The sequence below is a fragment of the Onychomys torridus genome, chromosome 2 (assembly GCF_903995425.1).
Source record: "Onychomys torridus chromosome 2, mOncTor1.1, whole genome shotgun sequence".
NCBI lineage: Eukaryota > Metazoa > Chordata > Mammalia > Rodentia > Cricetidae > Onychomys > Onychomys torridus.
Window position 1 is genome coordinate 21,632,183 of NC_050444.1, and position 21,671 is coordinate 21,653,853.

General features: G+C 38.2%; 1 protein-coding gene across 1 annotated transcript in view; it reads left to right on the forward strand.

Annotated features, from left to right (window-relative positions):
• LOC118578098 (zinc finger protein 431-like) overlaps window positions 1-21,671 on the forward strand; it is a 146,569-nt gene that overhangs the window by 17,762 nt on the left and 107,136 nt on the right. The window contains exons 2-4 of the mRNA XM_036178752.1: window positions 6,757-6,869; window positions 10,355-10,470; window positions 13,443-13,569. Coding sequence (XP_036034645.1) covers window positions 13,490-13,569 — 80 coding nt within the window. The 5' untranslated portion in view covers window positions 6,757-6,869; window positions 10,355-10,470; window positions 13,443-13,489. The remainder of the gene's footprint in view (window positions 1-6,756; window positions 6,870-10,354; window positions 10,471-13,442; window positions 13,570-21,671) is intronic.

The following is a 21,671-nucleotide window of genomic DNA, read 5'->3' on the forward strand; positions in this document are numbered from 1 at the left end:
AGAATCCAGACTCTCTGTGTAGTTGCCATATGTATATGGCTTTTTCTTTTTAACTATTTCTTTTTTAAGGACTTTTCTACCTTTTTTCTTTTCTCTCTAAAGCCTATGTATATTTTTAAACATCTTGTAACATATTTAGAGGTATTTTCCATCTGAATCTGTCTTTATTGTGTATCTTTATCCCTTCTCTGACCAGGAGAGTTTTTAAACTGTTAAACTGCACAGCTAGGATGAAAGCCAGGCTTTTCAACATGGTGCAGGTACCAATGAGTCATGCTTACCTCCCCAATTCTAAGAAGCAGTATTAAGCAGCGTGAAACTGTGTTCTTAATTCTGCAGCTGTGCTTTCAGTCCTGCAGGCAGTGGCTGGGAGAAGCCTTTCTGTACCATGGCCTATGGGAGAGACTGCAGATATTCATCATGCCACTTAGCTCATGGTGTCTGAAGCCCAGCTCCATCTTGCAGGCAGCTGTTGGGAGATGTGTCTCTGTGCTGCTGATAGCAAGAGACTGTGAGACTAGGAAGCCCAGTGTGGTTCTGTTTATGTGCATTCAGAATATTTTTAAGCTTTTTCTGGTCTATGTGGATCAATGTCACACATATGACGCCAATTGTAGACTTAAGTTTCTCAGTCCTGCACGGTCCTGCCCAGGGAAGCAGCTGTTTTATAAAATGTGATTATTTTTCAGAGGCTTAATATTAATTACAAACTGTTTGGTCTATGGCTCGGGCTTCTTCCCAGCTAGCTCTTTCATCTTAAATTAACCCATTTCTATTAATCTATGTATTGCCACATAGTCATGGCATTACTGGTCTGCTGGCATGTTGTGCCTTTTCATCTCAGAATTCTCCATTTGCCAAGAGAGCTCTATAGAATGGGGCCTGTTGGTTGTTTTTATTCTTTGCTGTTTTGGTCCTTTGGGGTGTTCACCACCCAGCTTCCACATAAATCAAATAGAGAGGCTTATTATTACTTATGAGTGCCTGGCCCTATCAAGGCCTGTTTCTAGCCAGCTTCTCTTCACTTAAATCATCCCATCTACCTTTTGCCTCTGGGCTTTTTCCTTCTTTTATATCTTACCTTCACTCTTACTCCATGGCTGGCTGTGTGGCTGGGTAGCTGCCAACTTCTTTTCTTGCTCCCAGATCTTGCTGTGGATATCGCTCTGTGTAAATAAAGTTCTGATTGGCCAGTGGCCAGGCAGGAAGTATAGGCGGAACAAGAGAGAAGAGAATTCTGGGAAGTAGAAGGTTGCAGAGAGACACTGCCAGCCGCCGCCATGAAAAGCAACATGTAAAGACACTGGTAAGCCACAAGCCATGTGGCAAAGTATAGACTAACAGAAATGGGTTAATTTAAGATAAAAGAAGTAGATAACAAGAAGCCTGCCATGGCCATAGAGTTTCTAAACAATGTAAGTTTCTGTGTGCTTTCTTGGTTGGGTCTGAGCGACTGTGAGACTGGCGGGTAAGAGAGATTTGTCCTGACTGGGCCAGGCAGGAAAAATCTAACTACAAATGGCGCCCATTACTTCTAAAGAGCAACAACTTGTTTAAAATGTTTTACATTGGTATAGATTTTAGTCTATTGATACAAAGTTAAAATTAATTTTGTTATACTATGTATATATTTCTACTCCTGTTTAAGGTATTATGTTTGTATAGCTCATTTAAAATTGTAATGGATAATTAAAAATAGATTAATAATTAATCATCTGTGATAATCATACTCATAGCCATGTTAGTTAAGTCTTCTAGGTATACATAGAGATATTTCAGATAGATAGATAATCTTCAAATACTTCAAAGATCTTCAGAATATGGCATTTAAAATATTTTTAAAATTTAGACTTTCTGGACAATGAGACATGTCTGCTCCTGGCAACACCGATTTACTTCAGAGACAACGATGGACATTGAAGACACTTCATATCTTATCTTCACCTTGGCAAAAATAGCCATTTGGGCAAGAAACTGTTCTTGCCTGGACTGCTTGATTAACTGGACATGCAGGACCCATAAAAAGGTGACCACTAAACTTTGCTTAAAAAAATGGTCCTTCAGGTTCCTGCTTCACAGAGGAAACTGCCAGACATTCTACAGGACACTGAGAAAAATAACCAAGAGACTCTAGCCCTATGGGCTAAAGACAGATGCCCCAACTTTACAAAGGAACATTAGGTGACTGTCCAGGCTGCCAGCTGTCTCTGTCTACTCTTGGAAAACTCCCCAAAAATGCTTGCATCCTTCTTCCGGTTCTCAGGTAATATTATATCCTTCTGAGATCTTTGATATGGTTGAAGACTAGATAGTTATAATTTCCTCAGTTATGACAAAAGATAAGTTAGATATAAAGCCTTAGACTCACAAATATAAGATAGATAGGATATCTTCTTTAATATTGTAACTGTAATTCTTGCTTGATAATTGTTTTGTTATATGTAATTGTACTATATAAAAGTTAAAACCTTCCTTTAAAAAAAAGAAAAGGGGAAGTGCTGTGGATATCGCTCTGTGTAAATAAAGTTCTGATTGGCCAGTGGCCAGGCAGGAAGTATAGGCGGAACAAGAGAGAAGAGAATTCTGGGAAGTAGAAGGTTGCAGAGAGACACCGCCAGCCGCCGCCATGAAAAGCAACATGTAAAGACACTGGTAAGCCACAAGCCATGTGGCAAAGTATAGACTAACAGAAATGGGTTAATTTAAGATAAAAGAAGCAGATAACAAGAAGCCTGCCACGGCCATAGAGTTTCTAAACAATGTAAGTCTCTATGTGCTTTCTTGGTTGGGTCTGAGCGACTGTGAGACTGACAGGTGAGAGAGATTTGTCCTGACTGGGCCAGGCAGGAAAAATCTAACTACAAGATCTTGCTCCTTTTATCTCTTGCTATTTACTCTCTCTGCCTGGCAAACCCGCCTATACTTTTTCTTGCCTAGCTATTGGACATTCAGATCTTTTTTAGACCATCAGATATTTTAGACGGGCAAAGTAACATAGCTTCACATAGTTAAACAAAATGCAACATAAAAGAATGCAATGTATCTTTGCATCATTAAACAAATGTTCCACAAATATAACACATTAAAATAATATTCCACAATATTGGGCTCTCAGGGAGAAAGATCATTAGTGGCAGGGTTAAAAACATAATTTTTTAAGAGTTACTTTGAGTTAATTTTGTGGAAATTGTGAAGTCTATGTTAATGTCTTTTTTATTAAATTTTTTTAATCATTTTACATACCAACCACAGATCCCCTTCTCCCCTGCGCAACCCCACTCCTGACCTACCCCTCATCCTCTGCTCCAAAAAGATAAGTTCTCCCATGGGGGGACAACAAAGCCTGATACATTCAGTTGAGGCAGGATCAAGCCTCTTCCCTGCATCAAGGCTGAGCAAAGTGTTCCACCATATGTTATGGGATCTAGAAAGCCAGTGCATGCACCAAGGATAGATCCTGATCACACTGCCAGGGACCCCACAAACAGACCCAGCTACACAACTATCTCCTGTATGCAGAGGATCTAGTCTGGTCCCACTCAGGTTCCACTGCTGTTCATCTAAAGTTTATGAGTTCTTATGAGCTTTGTTCAGTTTTCTCTGTAGATTCCTCCCTCATTATTTTGACCCCCCTTGTTTATAGAGTCCCTCTTCTCTCTTTGACTATACTCCCAGAGCTCAGCCTGGTGCTTGGTTGTAGATCTCTGCATCTCTTCCATCAGTTACTGGATGAAGGCTCTCTGATGGCATTTAGGGTATTTACCAATCTGATTACCAGGGTAGGCCGGTTCAGACATCTCACCACTATTGCTAGTAGTCTAATCTGTGATTGTCCTTGTGGATTCCTGGGAATTTCCCTAGTACCAGGTTTCTTCCTTACCCCATAATGTCTCCCTCTATCAAGATATCTCTTTCATTTCTCTCCCACGCCATCCCTCCCCTTTATTCCCCTTCTTCATCCCCAGTTTACTAATGGAGATCCCCTCTGTTTCCCCTTCCCAAAGATGATCTGTACATCTCTCCTTATTTCCTAGCTTCTCTGGAGCTGTGGGTTGTAGTCTGATTGTCCTTTGCTTTACATCTAGTAGTCACTTATGAATGAGTATATACAATGTTTTTCTTTCTGAGTGTGGGTTACCTCACTCAGAAGCTGGAGGGTCAGAAACATAACTGTTTATGTGTCACTTTTAGTTAATTTTGTGAGAATTATGAAGTTTGCATTAATTTATATATACAGAATTATAGAAAGTTTGGTAACATTCATCAAGATCACACTTTTCAGAGCTCAGTTTCCTTTGGTCCTTTGATTAAAAGTTGACTATATTTTCCTGCTTTTGTCTTGGCTTATTCTTTTTCCTTTATCCTTTCACAGATATTGTACATATTCTGGATTGTTTTAGCTTTGTGGTAAATATAGAAGTCAGATTGTGTCAATATATGTATTTTTTTTTCATGATCCTATTGAATATTCTGAGTGTTTCTACTTTGTATGTAGCTTTGGAATTGGGTATCCTGTTATAAATTCTTGGGGTTGTATTCAATTCATGCTGCAGATTTACTATATACAACATCTTAATATTGATGCACCATGGATCATTTATTTACTTCTTTGTTTATTTAGGTTTTCTTGTTGTTGTTAATCTGTAAAAGACTTTTAGTTTATTGGATCAAAAATTGTATGTGGCTGTCAGGTGGCAAAGAACATATTCGTCTTGGGGATGACCTGAGTTTATATCTCAGTATCCAAGTTGGGAGGCACTTTACCACCTGCTACTCCAGATCCAAGAGATCTGACTTTTTTCTTGTATGTCACTTTTATACATATGGAACACATTCTCTCTCACACACAAACATACATAAAATGTGGGGATAAACTTTTTTCTTTAAGTTCTTGTGACTCATAAAGCAATTAGACAAAACAAGTTGCTTTAGGTGTATAATACAAATCATACACTACTGTTTCTTTTAAAATCTGTTATTTTATTTGGTCTAGACAAGTTTTCAATTCCTTGCCTAATGCAGACTTATAGGCAATCATCAGTTATAGGAAACAAAATGATTCCTAAATGATCATAACAAATATCCTTTACATTGTCATGAGAGAATGAGATCCTTTTAGTAACCAAGTCTGTTTTCAACAAAGTTAAAACATCAGAAGGCTTCAGGTGTACCTGTCTAATTCTGTTAGAACAGCCATCCTCACACATTCCATTTTCTATCATTAGCAAAGGAGAGTACCAGAGTGCACAGGACGAGTACTGGCCAGTGATTTCTTGTGGTTAAATTTTTTGATTAGAATCTTGTAGTTCTTGTTTATGGGCTCATGATATATATTTGTAGGTAAGTCTTTTTGTCTTGTTTGGTCATTGGTACCATCTATGTTGTTGAGTTTATTAATTATCATCTAAATTTATTGTTGTTTCTCTGGAAAATGATGGACCTTCACCATTTTATTTTTCAGAAAATTTACTATATTATGCTTTGAGTTTCTTGAGCATTTGTTAGTTTGGGAAGTTTCTGTGGAGAGACAGATTAAGTTTTCTTGATCTTGGAGGCTCACTTCTTATTTCTTGGTATATATGTGTTTTCATGTTGTTACTATCTTCATATTTGCATTTTTTTTCTGCTTAAGGGATTGATATGTTTAAACATCTGAGGGAACATAAATTGAGGCTATGCCCAGATCAGAATTGCTGGTTACTGTGTTTTTGAGGAACTGTGTTGATTGATGATTGATGTGCAAAGACTCTTCCATTGAGGTTACAATACCCTAAACAAGTGGGCATAAGATGGATAAGAAAGCCAGTTGAGCACAAGACAGTGAGTAAGCAAGAGAAAAAGCCAGTAAACAAAGTTTCCCTGTGGTTTTTGTCTTCAATTCCTAGCTTGAGATTCTATCCTTAGCACCTACAATTGTGGTTTCATAGCAAGAAACAAGCAAGTTAGAACAAAATTTGGTACACCAAAAGTGATTTGTTGGTAGATAGAATGTGGGAATGTTGTCTTTTGGTGTAATGTTTAAGATACTAGGACTTTAGATGGCAAAAGGCATAAAAAGCTGCACATAGAACTTAATCAGCTCTTCTTGTAGGTAGGACCAGGAATATGAGAGTGTTGAAAGTAATGGCCACAGTGGCACTTCAGGGAATAGGGTTTCAGTGGGAAACAGATGCCATTAAAAATTTAGTTAGAGGAAATTTGAATAATATTTTGTCCCCATATTATTCTTATTTTCTCCATTCCCTAAGAAACTGAGTAAGGCAGAATTAAAAAATAATAGGCTGATTTCTTAGACAAAGTATTGCTTCTCTTGGTTGTTTATTACTGATGACTCAATCAGATCTACAGTGGAAAAGAAACAAGTGGTACTGAAAGAAATAAAAAGTCAGTTTGTAGAGATAAACAGGACTAGGTAGTTTCAAATAGTAGTCCTTTGGTGGAGCAGAGACAGGGAATTTCAAGAAGTTTAGGACCATTAAAGAGAAGGCTCTTCTCAGCATTTGAGGCCTAGAAAGGTACCCTAAGGGTAAGAATCCATCCATCTAAGCCTTCAAATCTATAGAAGGAATAGTCAACTTGATTCCTAATCTCAAGAAGCAACTTCATAGAGGACCTTCTGTAAAGCTTTTCCAAGTGTGGTAGCATCCATCCCAACTTAGAAGGCTAATTGGTGGTGAGTAACTCATGCTGTGCTGGTTCTGGAAACAAGGCAGATGTAAAATGTCCAGGTCATAGGTTCTTCGTCTGTTGTTTCAGTTCAGCAGTGCTGCACACATCTCTGTTTGGCAGAGTCAGAAACCCAGTGAGGAGACTGTGAGAGGTCATCACATGAAGCTGTGAAGATTACGCCAGTGTTGTATTTTGAGATGGTAAGATATTGAAATGCCCAAGCTATAAGACATCTGCCGTGGGGAGCTGTATACAGTGAGTGGGAGTAGCAAAGGAAAAACATGTATGAAAATTTTCAGGGGTAGAGTTATTTAAGCCCTTTGGTAGTAAAAACTCACCTGTGTGAAACAGAGCTATAGGATTTGTTAATTCTTGCTGAGTTTTAGTTTTGCCATGGTCCAATCTTCCCTCACTGTCCACATTGCTTTCTTTTTAAAAATTTTCAATTTTTTTTTAAAAAAATGTGTTTTTCTCTCATACAATATATTCCAACTGCTGTTTTCCCTCCCTCCACCCCTCCCATCCCTCTCCACTGTTCCCCTCTCCATCAGATCCACTCCTCCTCCATTTCCCTTCAGAAAAATGTGCATAACTAGTTAAAATAAGACTAGACACAAACCCACATGTCAAAGCTGGATGAGGCAACCTAGTAGGAGGGAAAGGGTTCTGAGATCAGGCAAAAGAGTCAGAGACACCCCTCCACTCACACTTTTAGGAGTCTCACAAAAACACCAACCTACACAACAATAACTTATATGCAGAGAAACTAGTGCAGACTCCTGCAGGCTCCATAATTGCTGTTTCAGTCTCTAGGAGCACCTTTGAGACCTGCTTAGTTGATTCTATGGGTTGTGTTCTCTTGTTTTCTTTAAGTTAGGAAAAATTTTGACTATCAGTTGCTTTTAGAAATGTTTTCTGGGCCTTTGAGTTGAGATTCTTTGCCTTCTATTCCTATTACTCTTAGGTTTCATCTTTTCCAAGTGTTCCCGATTTTCTGGATGTTATGTTTCAGGAAAATTTTAGATTTAGCATTTTCTTTGATCAATATCAATTTCTTCTATCATATCTTCAAAGCCTGAAGTTCTCTGTTTCATGTCTTGTGTTCTTTTGTTTAAGCTTGCCACTGTAAGTCCTGTTTGATTACTCAGATTTTCATTTCCAAAATTGCTTCAGTTTGTATTTTTTAATAGCTTCTGTTTCCATTTTCAGGCTTGACTAGATTCACTCATTTTTTATCACCTGTTTGGTTTGTTTTTGTTTTGGCTTTCTTTAAGAAGTTTATTCATGCTCTTTTTCCACTCTCTCTCCTTCTGTACTTCCCCCTCCGCATGGTCTCTCTCTCTCTCTCCCCCCTCTCTCCCCTTCTCTCCCAATAAAGCTCTAGAAAGGTTAAAAAAAGAAGTTTATTAATTTTCTCCAATTTTTCATTTATTCTTTCCCTGTTTTCTTTAAGGAATTTATTCACTTCCTCTTTAAGAGCTATCTTTTTTATAAAGTTGATCTTAAGGTTTCTTAATTATGCTTCAACTGTGTTGGAATAGTCAGGGCTTGCTGTAGTAAGGTAGCTGGAATCTGGTAGTTATTTATTATAGTGGCTGTTATTGATTGTATGCTATTGATTGTATGTTATTGATTGATGCTAGTGTCTAGGTATCTGGGTTTGAGGTGATTGTGAGTCTAGGTTCCAATTTCTCAGTTTGTCTTTGTTGGATGGGTGTTTTGTTCCTTGGGTTCTATTTGTTCCTTGGTCTTCTGCTCTGTGTGGCCTGTGGTTGAACAATGGTTCTTATCCCAAGTTGGGGACTAGAAATGTTGCAGTAGATGTGGCCTTTGTTCCAGCAGGGAGTATCTGCCCAAGTTTGGGGCTGATAAAATGTGAAGAGAGGAGGGAACTTAGGGATAGTGTTGAGGGGGCCCTGCGAGAGTTGGGGAAGCTATGGGCAGTTGACCTACAAGAATTTCTGGTAGATGGTATATCCTTTGGTTGTGCAAGGGGTCTTCCTTCACCCAAGTTGAAGGCTACAACCCAGAGATGATTATAGAAGTGGGATTGAGGGTAGTGTTGAATGAGTAAAGGAGTCCACAGCTAAGCAGCCTGTGTGGATTACTGATGGATGGCATGGCCTCTGGTCCAGCAGGGAGTCTTTGCCTCAGTTTGCCTACCTATTCTTCTGCACTTGAGCAGAGGCTATCTGTCCGATTTGGGGGTAGGGATATGACTTTGCTGGTAGCAACTGTAGGGTTTGTGGGGATTGTGTCTGTGGAAATGTAGGGAGTGTGAAAGTTTCCTGGGCTGGTAGCCTACCTACCTATTCTTCTGACTGTTGTGACACACACATGAGTCTGCCTGAATTGGATGCTGGAACACAGCCATATTCCTCTTTTCTTGAATGGGAACATATCCTGCGACATTGTATGTTGAAAATCCTCAATTTGTTTCTAGATTTTTAAAAGATGTGACAATAAAGAGATTGGTTTAAGTATCAGAAGAGACTTTGCACATTTGGGCTGTTTTGGCTGTTTCAGATTATGAGGATCATTGAAGTTAGACTGAATGCATTTTCATTTTTTTCTTTATTCTTTGTATTTATTCGTTCATACAATACGTTCTGACTACAGCCTCTCCTTCCTCCAGTCCTTCCAATCCCTACCCAGTCCCTGTTCTCCCAGATCCACTGCTCCTCTGTCTCCCTTCAGAAAAGAGCAGGCCTCTCAGGGATATCAACCAAACACAGCATAACACGGTGCAATAAGACTAAGCACAGACCCTCATATCAAGGCTGGACAAGGTATGATCCCAAGAGCAGGCAAGAGAGTCTAAGACACCTTGATTCCTATAGTTGGGAGTCCCTCAAACACCCATGTTAAACAACCATAGCACACAATGTAGAGGACCTGGCACAGAGTCATGCAGGCTCCATAACTGCCACTTCAGTTTCTCTGAACCCCTATGAGCCTTGCTTAGCTGATTCTGTGGGCCATGTTCTCCTGGTTTTCTCCACCCTTCTGGCCCCTACAATCCTTATCCCCTTCTTCCACAGGATTCCTAGAGCTCAGGCTGTTGTTTGGGTAGGGATCCCTGCATGTGCCTCCATCAGCTGCTAGAAGAAGCCTCTCTGGTGACAGTTGGGCTAGGCACTGATATATATTATAGCAGAAGATAGTTATGAATCATTTCATATTTTTTGTTGTTTTTCTGTTGTATTTGGGTCTACCCTAGTTCTCTGAGACATCCAAGTTCTGGTTCCTGGTCATCCAGGCAGTGTCAGGCATGGGCTTCCTCTCAGAGCCTTGGCATTAAGTTGGACCAGTCATTATTTGGCCACTACAGAAGCGCTGAGCCACCTCTGCCCTAGCATATCTTGCAGGCAGGACAAGTGTGGGTTGAATGTTTTGTGGCTAGCTTGATGTCCTAGTCTTGCCACTGGAAGCCTTATGTTGTTCCAGAAGATGGCTGATTCAGTATCTGTATTCTTGATTAATAGAAGTCCTCTCTAGGGTCACCTTTATAGGTTTCAGGAAGCTTGCACTGCATTATGTTTCCACATGCCCTGCTAAAAGCTCCTCTACTCCAGTGATCTCTCTCTGTATTTTCCCCCATGTCTCTTCCTTCCTTACTTGATTCTTCCTCTTTCCATACCCTTATCCCTCCAGTGTGTCCACAAAATCAATTTTCTCGTTCCAGGGAGATCCATGCAGCTCTCCTAGAGCTATTCTTGTTACTTAGCCACCCTTCATCTATGGAATGTAATGTGATTAACTGAGATTATACTTTACTGAACTGCTAATATCCACTTAGAAGTGAGTATACTATGTTTGTTTATGTGCTTCTGGGCTGCCTTACTCAGGATAATAAAGAATTTAAGAAACCAGAAAACAACAAACCAAATACCCAAATTATAATGGAGTACCTCTCTAAACAGAATCTTCAGTAGAACAATCTAAAATAGCTGAGAAATACTTGAAGAAATGTTCAACATCCTAACCCTCAGGGAAATGTAAATCAAAACTACTTTGAGATTTTATTCTTGTACTTCTCAGAATTATTAAGATCAATAACACAAGTGAGAACTAATGCTGGAAAGGATCTGGAACAAGGGGATCCATTGCTGTTGCAAGTGCAAACCCCAAGACCCAGTTATAATATGCTTGGGCATATACCCAAAAGATGCTTTTCCCTCCCACCACAAGGACACTTGCTCAACTATGTTCATAGTGGCTTTGTTCATAATAGACATAAACTGCTGTGTCTGTGAGAGATTTTTGTTCATTGATGATTGATCTGGGGAGGCTTCTCCACTGAGGGTGGCTGTATTCCTAAAAAAGTGGGCCTGGGATGGAAAAGACAACTATTTGGGCATGAGACAGTGACTAGGCAAGAGAGAAACCCAGGAAAAAAATGTTTGCCCATGGGTTTTGCCTTCAAATGTTAGCTTGAATTTCTATCCTAAGCTCCTAAAATGATGAACTGTGATCTGACAGAATCAGCCAAATAAACCCATTCATTGCCTGAGATACTTTTGGTTAGAAGTCTTTTAAACAACAGCATAAAAGAATGTAGGAACAAAAAAAATGGAGCACCAAAATTGGTTTTGTTGCTAGGTAGAATATGGGAATTTTGTCCTTTGGAAGAATGTGGATGATATCAACACCTTAGGTGGCAAAAAAAAAAAAAATAGAAAATTTTACAGAGAACATAATTCGCTATAGTTGTAGAACCAGGTAGATAGGATTATTGAGAAAGTGTAGGTTGAGATCATAGTATTTCAGACAGATATAGGTAGACTCAATGAAAAAATATATTAGAGATCATTTGGATGATATTGAAGCTTCATAATCTTTCTTATTTTGGCTATGCTCTGAAAATTTAATAAGGCAGAATTAACAAACAATGGGCTAATTTCTTAAATAGAATATTGGTCCAATCTTCACTCACTATGTTCCCATTCCTCTCTTTTGGAATGTGAATGGTATTCTGTGCCATTGTATGTTGGAAAGATATAATTTGTTTTCTGATTTTACAAGATGTCACTGTCAAGATTTTCTTGAGTGTCAGAAAAGGCTTTGGATATTTGAACAGCATAGGGGCTATTGTAGACCAAGAGCATCATTGAAGTGACTAAATGCATTTTTTTTTTCATGGATGACCATAAGTCTATAGTGACCTGGATCAGAATGTTGTTGATTATATGAAAAACTTCCCAGATATGATGATGTATTTCAACATGTTTTTCTTTTGGGAACTTTCTTTCGATTAGGAGGAGCCTTTCTGGATGAAATTTCTCAGTGGGGATGGGTTATGAGCATCCATAGACTCAACCAATTTCCTATTCTTTGTTTCCGCTTATTATGTTTTGGTTAAAATTCATGAGCCAGCATCCTTCTTGTGCTGCCATGCCTTCACCACCATTATAGACTCTATCCCTAAATCATATAAGATACAGTAGAAACAATTGCTAAGCCAATTTTGTAGCCTGCTGTTTAAATTTTTTGTTTGTTTTTTATGACAAGGCTTGTCTGTGTAGCCTTGGCTGAAGTGAAAGTACCTCTGTAAGCCCAGTTGGCCTTGAACTCAGAGACCACCTGATTCTGGCTCACAAGTGCTGGGATTAAAGTTGGGCCAAAATTCCTGGCTTTTATGTTTTTATATTATTGGGTGATGGGCCTGGAATGTAGGTTTTTGTACATGTCAAACAAATGCTGTTATACTGAGCTTCACTCCTATCCTGAAATTTGAAATTTGGCAGATGGTATCATTTTGTTTTCCAGCATGACATGTATTCATGACATTAATATTTCTGAGACTGCTGTCATTGGATTGCAGGTACAGGACATTCCTCCTGCCTGCTGTGTTTGTTTTGAATATTTTAAATGAATATGAATATTTTACCTGTATGCATGGATATGCACCATGTGAGTATCTGGTCCTCATAATGATCAAAATATGGCCTCAGAAACCCTAAACTTTGAATAATGGATAGTTTTGATCCCTTTTGTAAATATTGGCAGTTGACCCCACCTATATGCAAGACCAGCAAGAGCTCATTACTATTGAGCCATCTCTCTTGCCCTGTGTTGATTATTTATTATCACATTTATATTGCTAATGTTTTCATCTGTCCATTTGAAAGTGTGTTTAAACATTCAGTGCCTTTTAGAAAGATATTATTGATGTTACACATTAAAGTGAGATGTTTCAGGTTTCTGGAAGATGAATACAGAAGTGGAGTGAATTCCTAACTCTTTGTAGAAACTAAAGTAAATAACCTCTATGTTATTTCTTTTTGTTTGTTTGACTGATTTTTTTGCACAGGAGACAGGGTCCCAAAATGTACTTCTGACTGTCCTAGAACTGATTGCATAGACTAGGCTACCATTCAACTCAGGCAAATATACCTGCCTCTGTATTCTGAGTGCTAGCATTAAAGGCATGATCCAATACACCCAGCTTATCCATCTTATTTTTCTTTTTTATACTTGGTAATTGTTCATACAATTTTTCTAATGTGTAGTCTGTTCCGTTGATCTGTTTACTTTTCTATATTTGTTAATAGGCATTTCTGTTGCAAGGTTATATCCCATACAAGGGGTACAGAAATAAGAGAGGTGAACCTCCTATTCAGTTTCCTTCTAGAGTAACTTGGTGATTACATTACAATGTCTGTGTCATAGAGGAAGTATGTGGAGAATCAGAATTATATGATTATACCATCAAGAAGTATAGATTTACAATGTTATCAGTATCATGCTTTCACATCTGTGGAATATTTTAGAATGCAGTGACCTATAATGATGTTCATGTTGCCTTCACCTGGGAAGAATGGTCTTTGCTGAATTCTTCTCAGAAGAATCTCTACAAAGATGTGATGCTGGAGACCTACAGGAACCTCATTACTATAGGTAAGACTGAATTTTTCTTCATATAAAATAAGGGGACAACTCTTCTTTGGCTATTGATGATCCTCTGTAATTTGATTGAGAAAGAAGAATGAAGTGAATAAATCAGGCATGATTCTAAGGTTCACTGAGGATTGCAACTTAAATTTTGCACAGTTTTTAATGATATACCATACATTTTCTGAAACTACATTTTAGGATACACCAGTGAAGACTATAATATTGAAGAACATTGTAAAAGTTCTAGAAGACATGAAAGGTAATTTTCTTTTGCAAACTATTACAAATGTGCCTTTGAAGAAACTATAATGTGTCCTGGAAGTTTCAATGAAAAGCAACAGTGTAAATTAGCATAGCTTATAATGCATTGATGGTCATTAAATTCTCACAACAAACACCATATACCTCAACTTCAGGTAGGTGAATTACATTTGCAAGGCATTCTTTTAAGAAAAAAGACAAGAAAACAATGCCTTACCAGATGTCACCATTTGAATCAAAGCCCCATGAGTGCTGTACTGTACAACTGCTAGCCCATTTCATTTCATAACACTCATATTAAGCAAGGTAGACACATTGAAGAGGTGATAAGTATATGTTGAAAACTTCCCAGTAAGCAAATAGTCCATAGTAAAGCTGGTGTTACTCATATACTTGTGATTTTGCTAAATTTAGTGAAAGAGGCACTTAAAGTCAAGGGCTATTGTGGAAAGACCTTAATCCCTATATCACATATCTATGAGAAACAGAAATTCAGACTGTTATGATTCAATGCAAAAACCTTTTATTTGTCATTCTTCCTTTACTATGTATGTCATATGTCACTCTGGATACAAGCCACATGAACACAGGGATGTGGAATGATGGAACATACCTCTCGGAACTATTAGAATATATGTAGCAGTCCCCACATTGAGTAGACTTGTTGAATCTGATTCAAGTATACAAGTAAATGGTTTTCCACCTTCACTGTAAATACATCAAAAATCTCAAACTGCAGAAAAGCCCTATAAGTACTAGTTCTGTTTGTTGTAATTCACTTAGAAAATGTAATGTGACTCACACTCTAGGAAAATTTATGAAAGCAATAAGTGTAATAAAGCTGAATTTTTCCAGTTCTCTTCAAATATGTGAAAAATGTCATATAGGAAAAAATGTGTAAATGTAAAGTGTGTAATAAATACTTTTACCATCACAGGTATCTTCAAAGATGCAAAACAAACCCTAATAAATGGGAATAATATGACTGTGAACAAAGTAATAAAACCTTAATATCTGATTCTTTGCAATTGGACCAAATTTAAATTAATTCATTCCAATATAAAGATTCAACAGTGTATTTAGAGTGGTAAAGCTTTTACATGTGCCAACTATCCTTGCAGGCATGAAAGAAGTCATACTGGACAACAACCTCCTGAATCTGTTAAAGTCTTTGCTCATCACTGCACTCTTCAAAGGCATAAAAGAACACATACTGGAGAGATACCCTGTGAATGTAATCAGTGTGCTAAAGGCATTCCACATTTTAGTAATCTTCAAAAACACAAAAGAACACATACTGGAGAGAAACCTTATGTATGTAATCAGTGTGGTAAAGGCTTTTCACAACTCAGTGTTCTACAGGTGCATAAAAGAACACATACTGGAGAGAAACCTTATGTATGTAATCAGTGTGGTAAAGGCTTTTCACAACTCAGTATTCTTCAAGTGCATAAAAGAACTCATACTGGAGAGAAACCTTATGTGTGTAATCAGTGTGGTAAAGGCTTTTCACAAGTCAGTCATCTTCAACGACATAAAAGAATCCATAGTGGAGAGAAACCCTATGAATGTAACCAGTGTGGTAAAGGCTTTGCACATCCTAGTAATCTCCAAATGCACAAAAGAACGCATACTGGAGAGAAACCCTATAAATGTAATCAGTGTAGTAAAGGCTTTTCACAACCCAGTCATCTTCAAATGCATAAAAGAACACATACTGGAGAAAAACCTTATGAATGTAATCAGTGTGGAAAAGTCTTCCCACGTCCCAGTAATCTCCAATTGCACAAGAGAACACATACTGGAGAAAAGCCCTATGCTTGTAATCAGTGTGGTAAAGCCTTCACTTCTCAAAACAGTCTTAGAATACATAAAAGAACCCATACTGGAGAGAAACCCTATGAATGTAATCAGTGTGGTAAAGATTTTGCACGTCCCAGTAACCTCCAAATGCACAAAAGAACACATACTGGAGAGAAACCCTATGCTTGTAATCAGTGTGGTAAAGTCTTTGCAGAACAAAAACGTCTTCAGATACATAATAGAACACATACTGGAGAGAAACCCTATGAATGCATTCAGTGTGGTAAAGCCTTTGCAGAACAAAGAATTCTCCGTATACATAAAAGAACACACACTGGAGAGAAACCCTATGAATGTAATCACTGTGGTAAGGCCTTTGTATGTCAAAGTCATCTCCGAACGCATAAAAGAACACATACTGGAGAGAAACCCTATGAATGTAATCAGTGTGGAAATGCCTTTGCACATAGCTCTCATCTTCAAAGGCATAAAAGAACACATACTGGAGAGAAACCCTATGAATGCAATCAATGTGGAAAATTCTTTGCAGAACTAAGATGTGTCCAAATACATAAAAGAATACATACTGGAGAGAAACCCTATGAATGTAACCAGTGTGGTAAAGTCTTTGCTCACCATTGTTCTCTTCAAAGGCATAAAAGAACACATACTGGACAGGAACCCTATGAATTTAATAAGTTTGGTAAAGACTTTACACATCATAGTGATCTACAAAAAAATTAAGATTGTCAACAATCTGGTCAAGCATTTCATATCTGTCTTTATATAGTTGTATCTGAAAACTCATTGGAAAAGTAAATTCATGAATGTATTAAGCCCTATGAGTTTCAGCAATGTTACCCTTTTAGATTTTGTACTTGAATTACATGAAATAACTAACTCAGGAGTAAAACTTTATGGACTTGTATTAGTGCCTTTTCTGTTTTTGTGATGTAATGTCTAGGTCAAGTTATAAAAGATTTTAGTTTGACCTTTGGTTCTAGGGGGATATAGGATCACCATGAAAGTGGCATGGTAACAAGTGCTAGACATGGCAGCTAAAGCAGGAAGCTAAGAACTCAGATCAACTTGAAACATGTTATAGAGTGGGAACTGGAAATGGGGTGCAGATGTAAATTCTCAAAGTCTTCCACCCAGGGCCATATTTCCTCCAACAGGGCAGCATTTCCTAAATCATTCCAAATGATATCAGCAACTGAATAGGATTGATTTCTCTCACTTCAATCCTACATTCTTGCTTTCTGTTACACAAACAGATTTATGAAGAAAAACTGTATAAGTGAGCTTGTAGATGCCTCAGCACCTGTGTTATAGAAATGAATGCTTGTAAGAGAAAAACTGTCATGAGTAAAAATTGTTTAAAGATCTGTTTTACTTTCAATTATGTGATGTCTGTGTGTGTTTGTGTGCATATATGCATCTACATGCTGGTTCCCAAGAAGGTTAGACACTTGGATGTTCTTGTAGCAGGAATTATAGGAAGTCATCGAAAATTGGACCCTGGTCCTGGGGATGAACTTTTCTTAATTGCCCAGCTATGTCTCTAGCCTCCTAAATATTTTAAAACTGACATATCTTTTTGTTTATTTGCTTGTTTGTTTTGTTTTTTGAGACAGGGTTTCTCTGTATAGCTTTGCACCTTTCCTGGAACTCACTTTGTAGACCAGGATGGCCTCGAACTCACAGAATTCCACCTGGCTCTGCCTCCTGAGTGCTGGGTTTAAAAGGCATGCGTCACCACCACCTGGCTCTGACATATCATTTTGATGTCAGGAAATAGGGATGAACTTATGCAAGAGAAAACCCTATTCATCTAGATAATTTGGTAAAGACTTTAGCCTTTTTCAACTTCAAGAAAAAAAATGCCCTTTTTTCCCATTTCTTTTTCATCATAGTCTTGAAGGAAGTAATTACTAACCATGTTCACTCCAGACTGATGGTGGAGATCACTGCATTGTGATTTCTATTTCAAAACATTTGAGATAGTTACTGAAGTGTGCTATATGTGTGGCAAGTCCATTTAGTGAAGTTTATTTTGTTGTTGTTATATTTCTTCTGTGGGGTTTGTTCATCTTCTTTGGTGCTTTTACTTAGTAATAGGTATTTTTTATCGTAATGGATAGAGTGGGATCCCCCTCATTTAAGCGGTCCACTGTTTATTAAGTATCAGGCAGTGGGCTCCAAAAAGCCAGGTCATGCACCTTGCAGAGCCTTAATGCCATTGAGAAGGGCATGGTCCTGCCTCCACTGAATGAATCAGGCTTTGCTGCCTCCCCATGGGAAGACTCACATTTTTGGAGGAGGAGATGGGGGGAGGGTTGGGAGAAAGGCTGGGAGGGAGCGGGAGGAGGGGGTTCTGTGGTTGGTGTGCAAAATGAATAAAAACTTCTTAATAAAGAAAAAATAAAATAAATATCAGGCAGTGTGTGATCAAGTACAGGTATCTGTGAAAGGATAGTGGGTTGTTCCTGCTTTGGTTTTTCATATTTTCACAAATTTGCTTGAGATTTTGTTGATTGTTATTCAGCCTGGCTTGGATGTCAGTAATTACTGAGGGCTGTGTTTAACTCATGAGCCTCCTTTCCCAAGGGTAAATGATGTACTCCCAAAGTGTACAATTTTCTCAGTATGATATAATAATGTTAATGTTACAATGCTTAGTAGAAGAGACTATAAGAAACATTAAATACCTTGTGTATGTACAAAGTAATATTTTTATTTATCTGGTAGGCATGTAATAAAGTGGGATAATCAGCAATCAGCTGTGTATCTAATACTACAGTTTGTTGTGATATGGTGATATATACATATATCGATATGTATTTATATGTGTATATATAAAATTCAACATTCCATGCTTATTCCTGTTCTCATTAGTTAACCATTTGGCATTTCATCTTTAAGTACTGCTTTTGCCTTCTAAGGGGATTCTCAAGAGATATCAGATAATATAATGGCAATAAGATTTATTTTATAACAAACATTTATGGTGTGTGTATAATGTGATTATGGCTTTGTAGGCCAAGGCAGATTTGTGGAGACCAGAAGACAGCTTTGTGGTATCTACTTTGTATGATGATCAAGGTCAGGTTTCCAACTTTACACACCACCTTTCCCACTGAGCCATCTCACTGATATTCAGATAAGATTAGTAGGAATGTTACATGAGTAAACTATTGTCTTTTCAGATTGTAAACGTATTTTCATATGAGGATAGAGGAACACAGGACAATTTGAAAGACAAATCCTATTTGCATATGAAAATATGTGTACTATGATTCATTTTTCTAAATTTGTTTATTCTGAGGACTAAATATTTGTTTATAACACTTTCTCAGAACCACAACTGAATGCCAGACAATTGCCTCAGCCAGTAAAGGTGGCTGCAGCTAAGCCTGATAACCTGAGTTCTATCTCTAAGTGACCCATATTCCTTCTACAAGTTTATCAAATATTTCTGCTTGGGCTGTAGCATATGCACACTCCTATATCAGCAAATACATAGGTAATATTTAAAACTAAATAAATGCACAGAGGTTACTTGCAGCCATGTGACTCCCTTGTTTTCATCACTAGATTTCACATAGGAAAAAAATGTAATAGACACCTGTAAGTTGGTTATGTATCCCAAACTCAACTCTGTAACCCAAGAAGTAGAGGATTTCTGACCTCTTCCATCTCTGTCTTAAGTAAAAATACTCAACTGATTCCAGAGTAGTGCTCCTGAAGTCAGCCTACCAGTGCAGTAGAATCCTTTCTGATTTGGAAATAATTCCTATTCCAGTCTTCCTTGGATATAATAGTAAATAGTGCAAATGTTGTTCTGTGGCCTTTTCACTCTCTGAAGTTCCTAGGTCCCAGGTTATGTGCTATCCCTGGATTGCCTCTTACTTCTGAAATCAATTGCCCTCACTTGGATTCTACATCCCTCTACTCCTCATTCATTATGTGAAGAGGCAGCCATTAACCTACTTGGTAGCATCACTTGAGTATGATGCATTTTGGGATAAATTAAAGAAACCAAAGTGTACATGATTTTCTAAGTAAAGTTTTCTATGCATGTCTAGGTTTTTGTAGCAGAGTGAAGATAATGTGAGGAGGCTGGACCTATCTGTGATTAAACCACATCAGAATCTAAAACCCAGTTATGGTGTGCTTGAAATTCTTCATCCCTATCCATGTGTCTGAAACTATTCAATTCTGATGGGATATTTTTTCTTACAGAACCTCATATTTATTTTTTGAGATTTATTTTTATTTTATGTGCATGGGTGCCTGAATTGTCTGTGCCACATGTGCATGCAATGTCCACGGAAACCAGAAGATGACTGCAGATTGCATTGTTTTGGAGTTACAGAAAGATTTGAGCTGCCAAGTGGGTGCCAAGAATTGAACCTTGGTCCTCTGGAATAGTGTCATCTTTTAAGCCATTTCTCTAGCCCATGAACTGAGATTTTCAGTTTCTGATCTTGAGGAAGAAACTATTTTAACAGATTTTTATTGGCAGGATTCTTCTAGATCATAATATACTTGGAAGGAGGTAGATAGCAAATGCCACGGAGCTCACTGCAATACTCATCAATTTTGAATGGTCTTAAAGTTTTCATGTTCCTGGTGCTGTATCCTCTGAGTGTTCATGTTCTGAGTGGATGAGAATATCATGTCATAGGATTGTGTCCACAGCTTCCTCCAAGACTTAGGATTCCTGTCCTTGTGCTTTCTGCTTTATGCTCACAGAAGGGTCTCAAATAAAATGTGTCAGGGGTCATGCCAGAAGACCAACAGGCAACACTGGAACTCACGGAACATGTGTTGGCAGTCAGCAAAGCTTTGTCAAATGAGACTTGGAGAGGCAAAGCCCCAAGGACTATGTGTCCTGAGGACCACATGCTGTTATTGAACATACGTCTGCTTATTGTCCTCATAGTCACCAATTCCCTCTCATAATCTATGGAATGTATGAAACTCTCAGAGATTTCCAGCCCCTCACTAGGTACGCCCAGATGTAGGCCCTTTAAGCACCTGGTAACAATGCCCTTGGTCAAATCACCCTATTATGGAGCCCTGCTGGGTAAAGCCAGCTCAGATTCTCTGACCTTGAATATGACATTATCAGGGAGCCTCAGTGGTCCCATACACGTGAGTACATGTATGTAATTTCCAGTGCACTTAACTATATGTGCATGTAGAGGCAAGAGATAGATAGACATTTGGCATTTTTTTTCAATCACACTCCACCTTATGTACTGAGCCAGGGTCATTTGCTGAACTCAGAGCACATAATTAGGTTAGTCTCACTAGTTAGCTTGCCTATGTATTACCTGTCCCCGCCTCTAATGAGCTGCCATTACAGGCTGGTCACCACACCCACCCAGCTTTTATATGGGTTTGGAGATCCAAATTTTGGTTTCATGGTTCATCTAATGAACAATTTACCCCACCTCTCATTTCTTTTTGAAACATGGTCTAACCATTTCATTCAGTCTGGTCTTGAACTAATAATCCCCTATTTTAACTTACCTAGTGATAAGTTTAGAAGCAGATGTCCTTATACATAGGTACACATTCCCTCTTTAACACTGTAGCATATTCATTATGATGTCACCAACAGACTTACACATTTGCAATTACTGAAATAAGGTAATGTGCCTCTTTGACCATTACGAAACCAAACAATAATCATTGCGACAGCAAAATCTTTAGAGACAAAGACAAGCAGATATGGTGATTTTTATTGATTTGTACTCTAATAAATGAAGCTTGCATGGAGATCAGAGAAAAAAGCCAGCCACTATATTAAACACAGAAGTCAGACTATGGTAGCACATGCCTTTAATGCTAGCATTTGGAAGGAAAAGATTCATCAGGATCTCTGAAAGTTCAAGGACACACTGGGAACAGAGCCAGGCATGGTGGCACATGCCTTGAATCCCAGTGCTAGTTACATAGAGGTCTGGAGGTCTGTACAGACAGACAAAAGGTAATAGAGCTGGGCAGGAAGAGGAAATGATGTAGGTGGG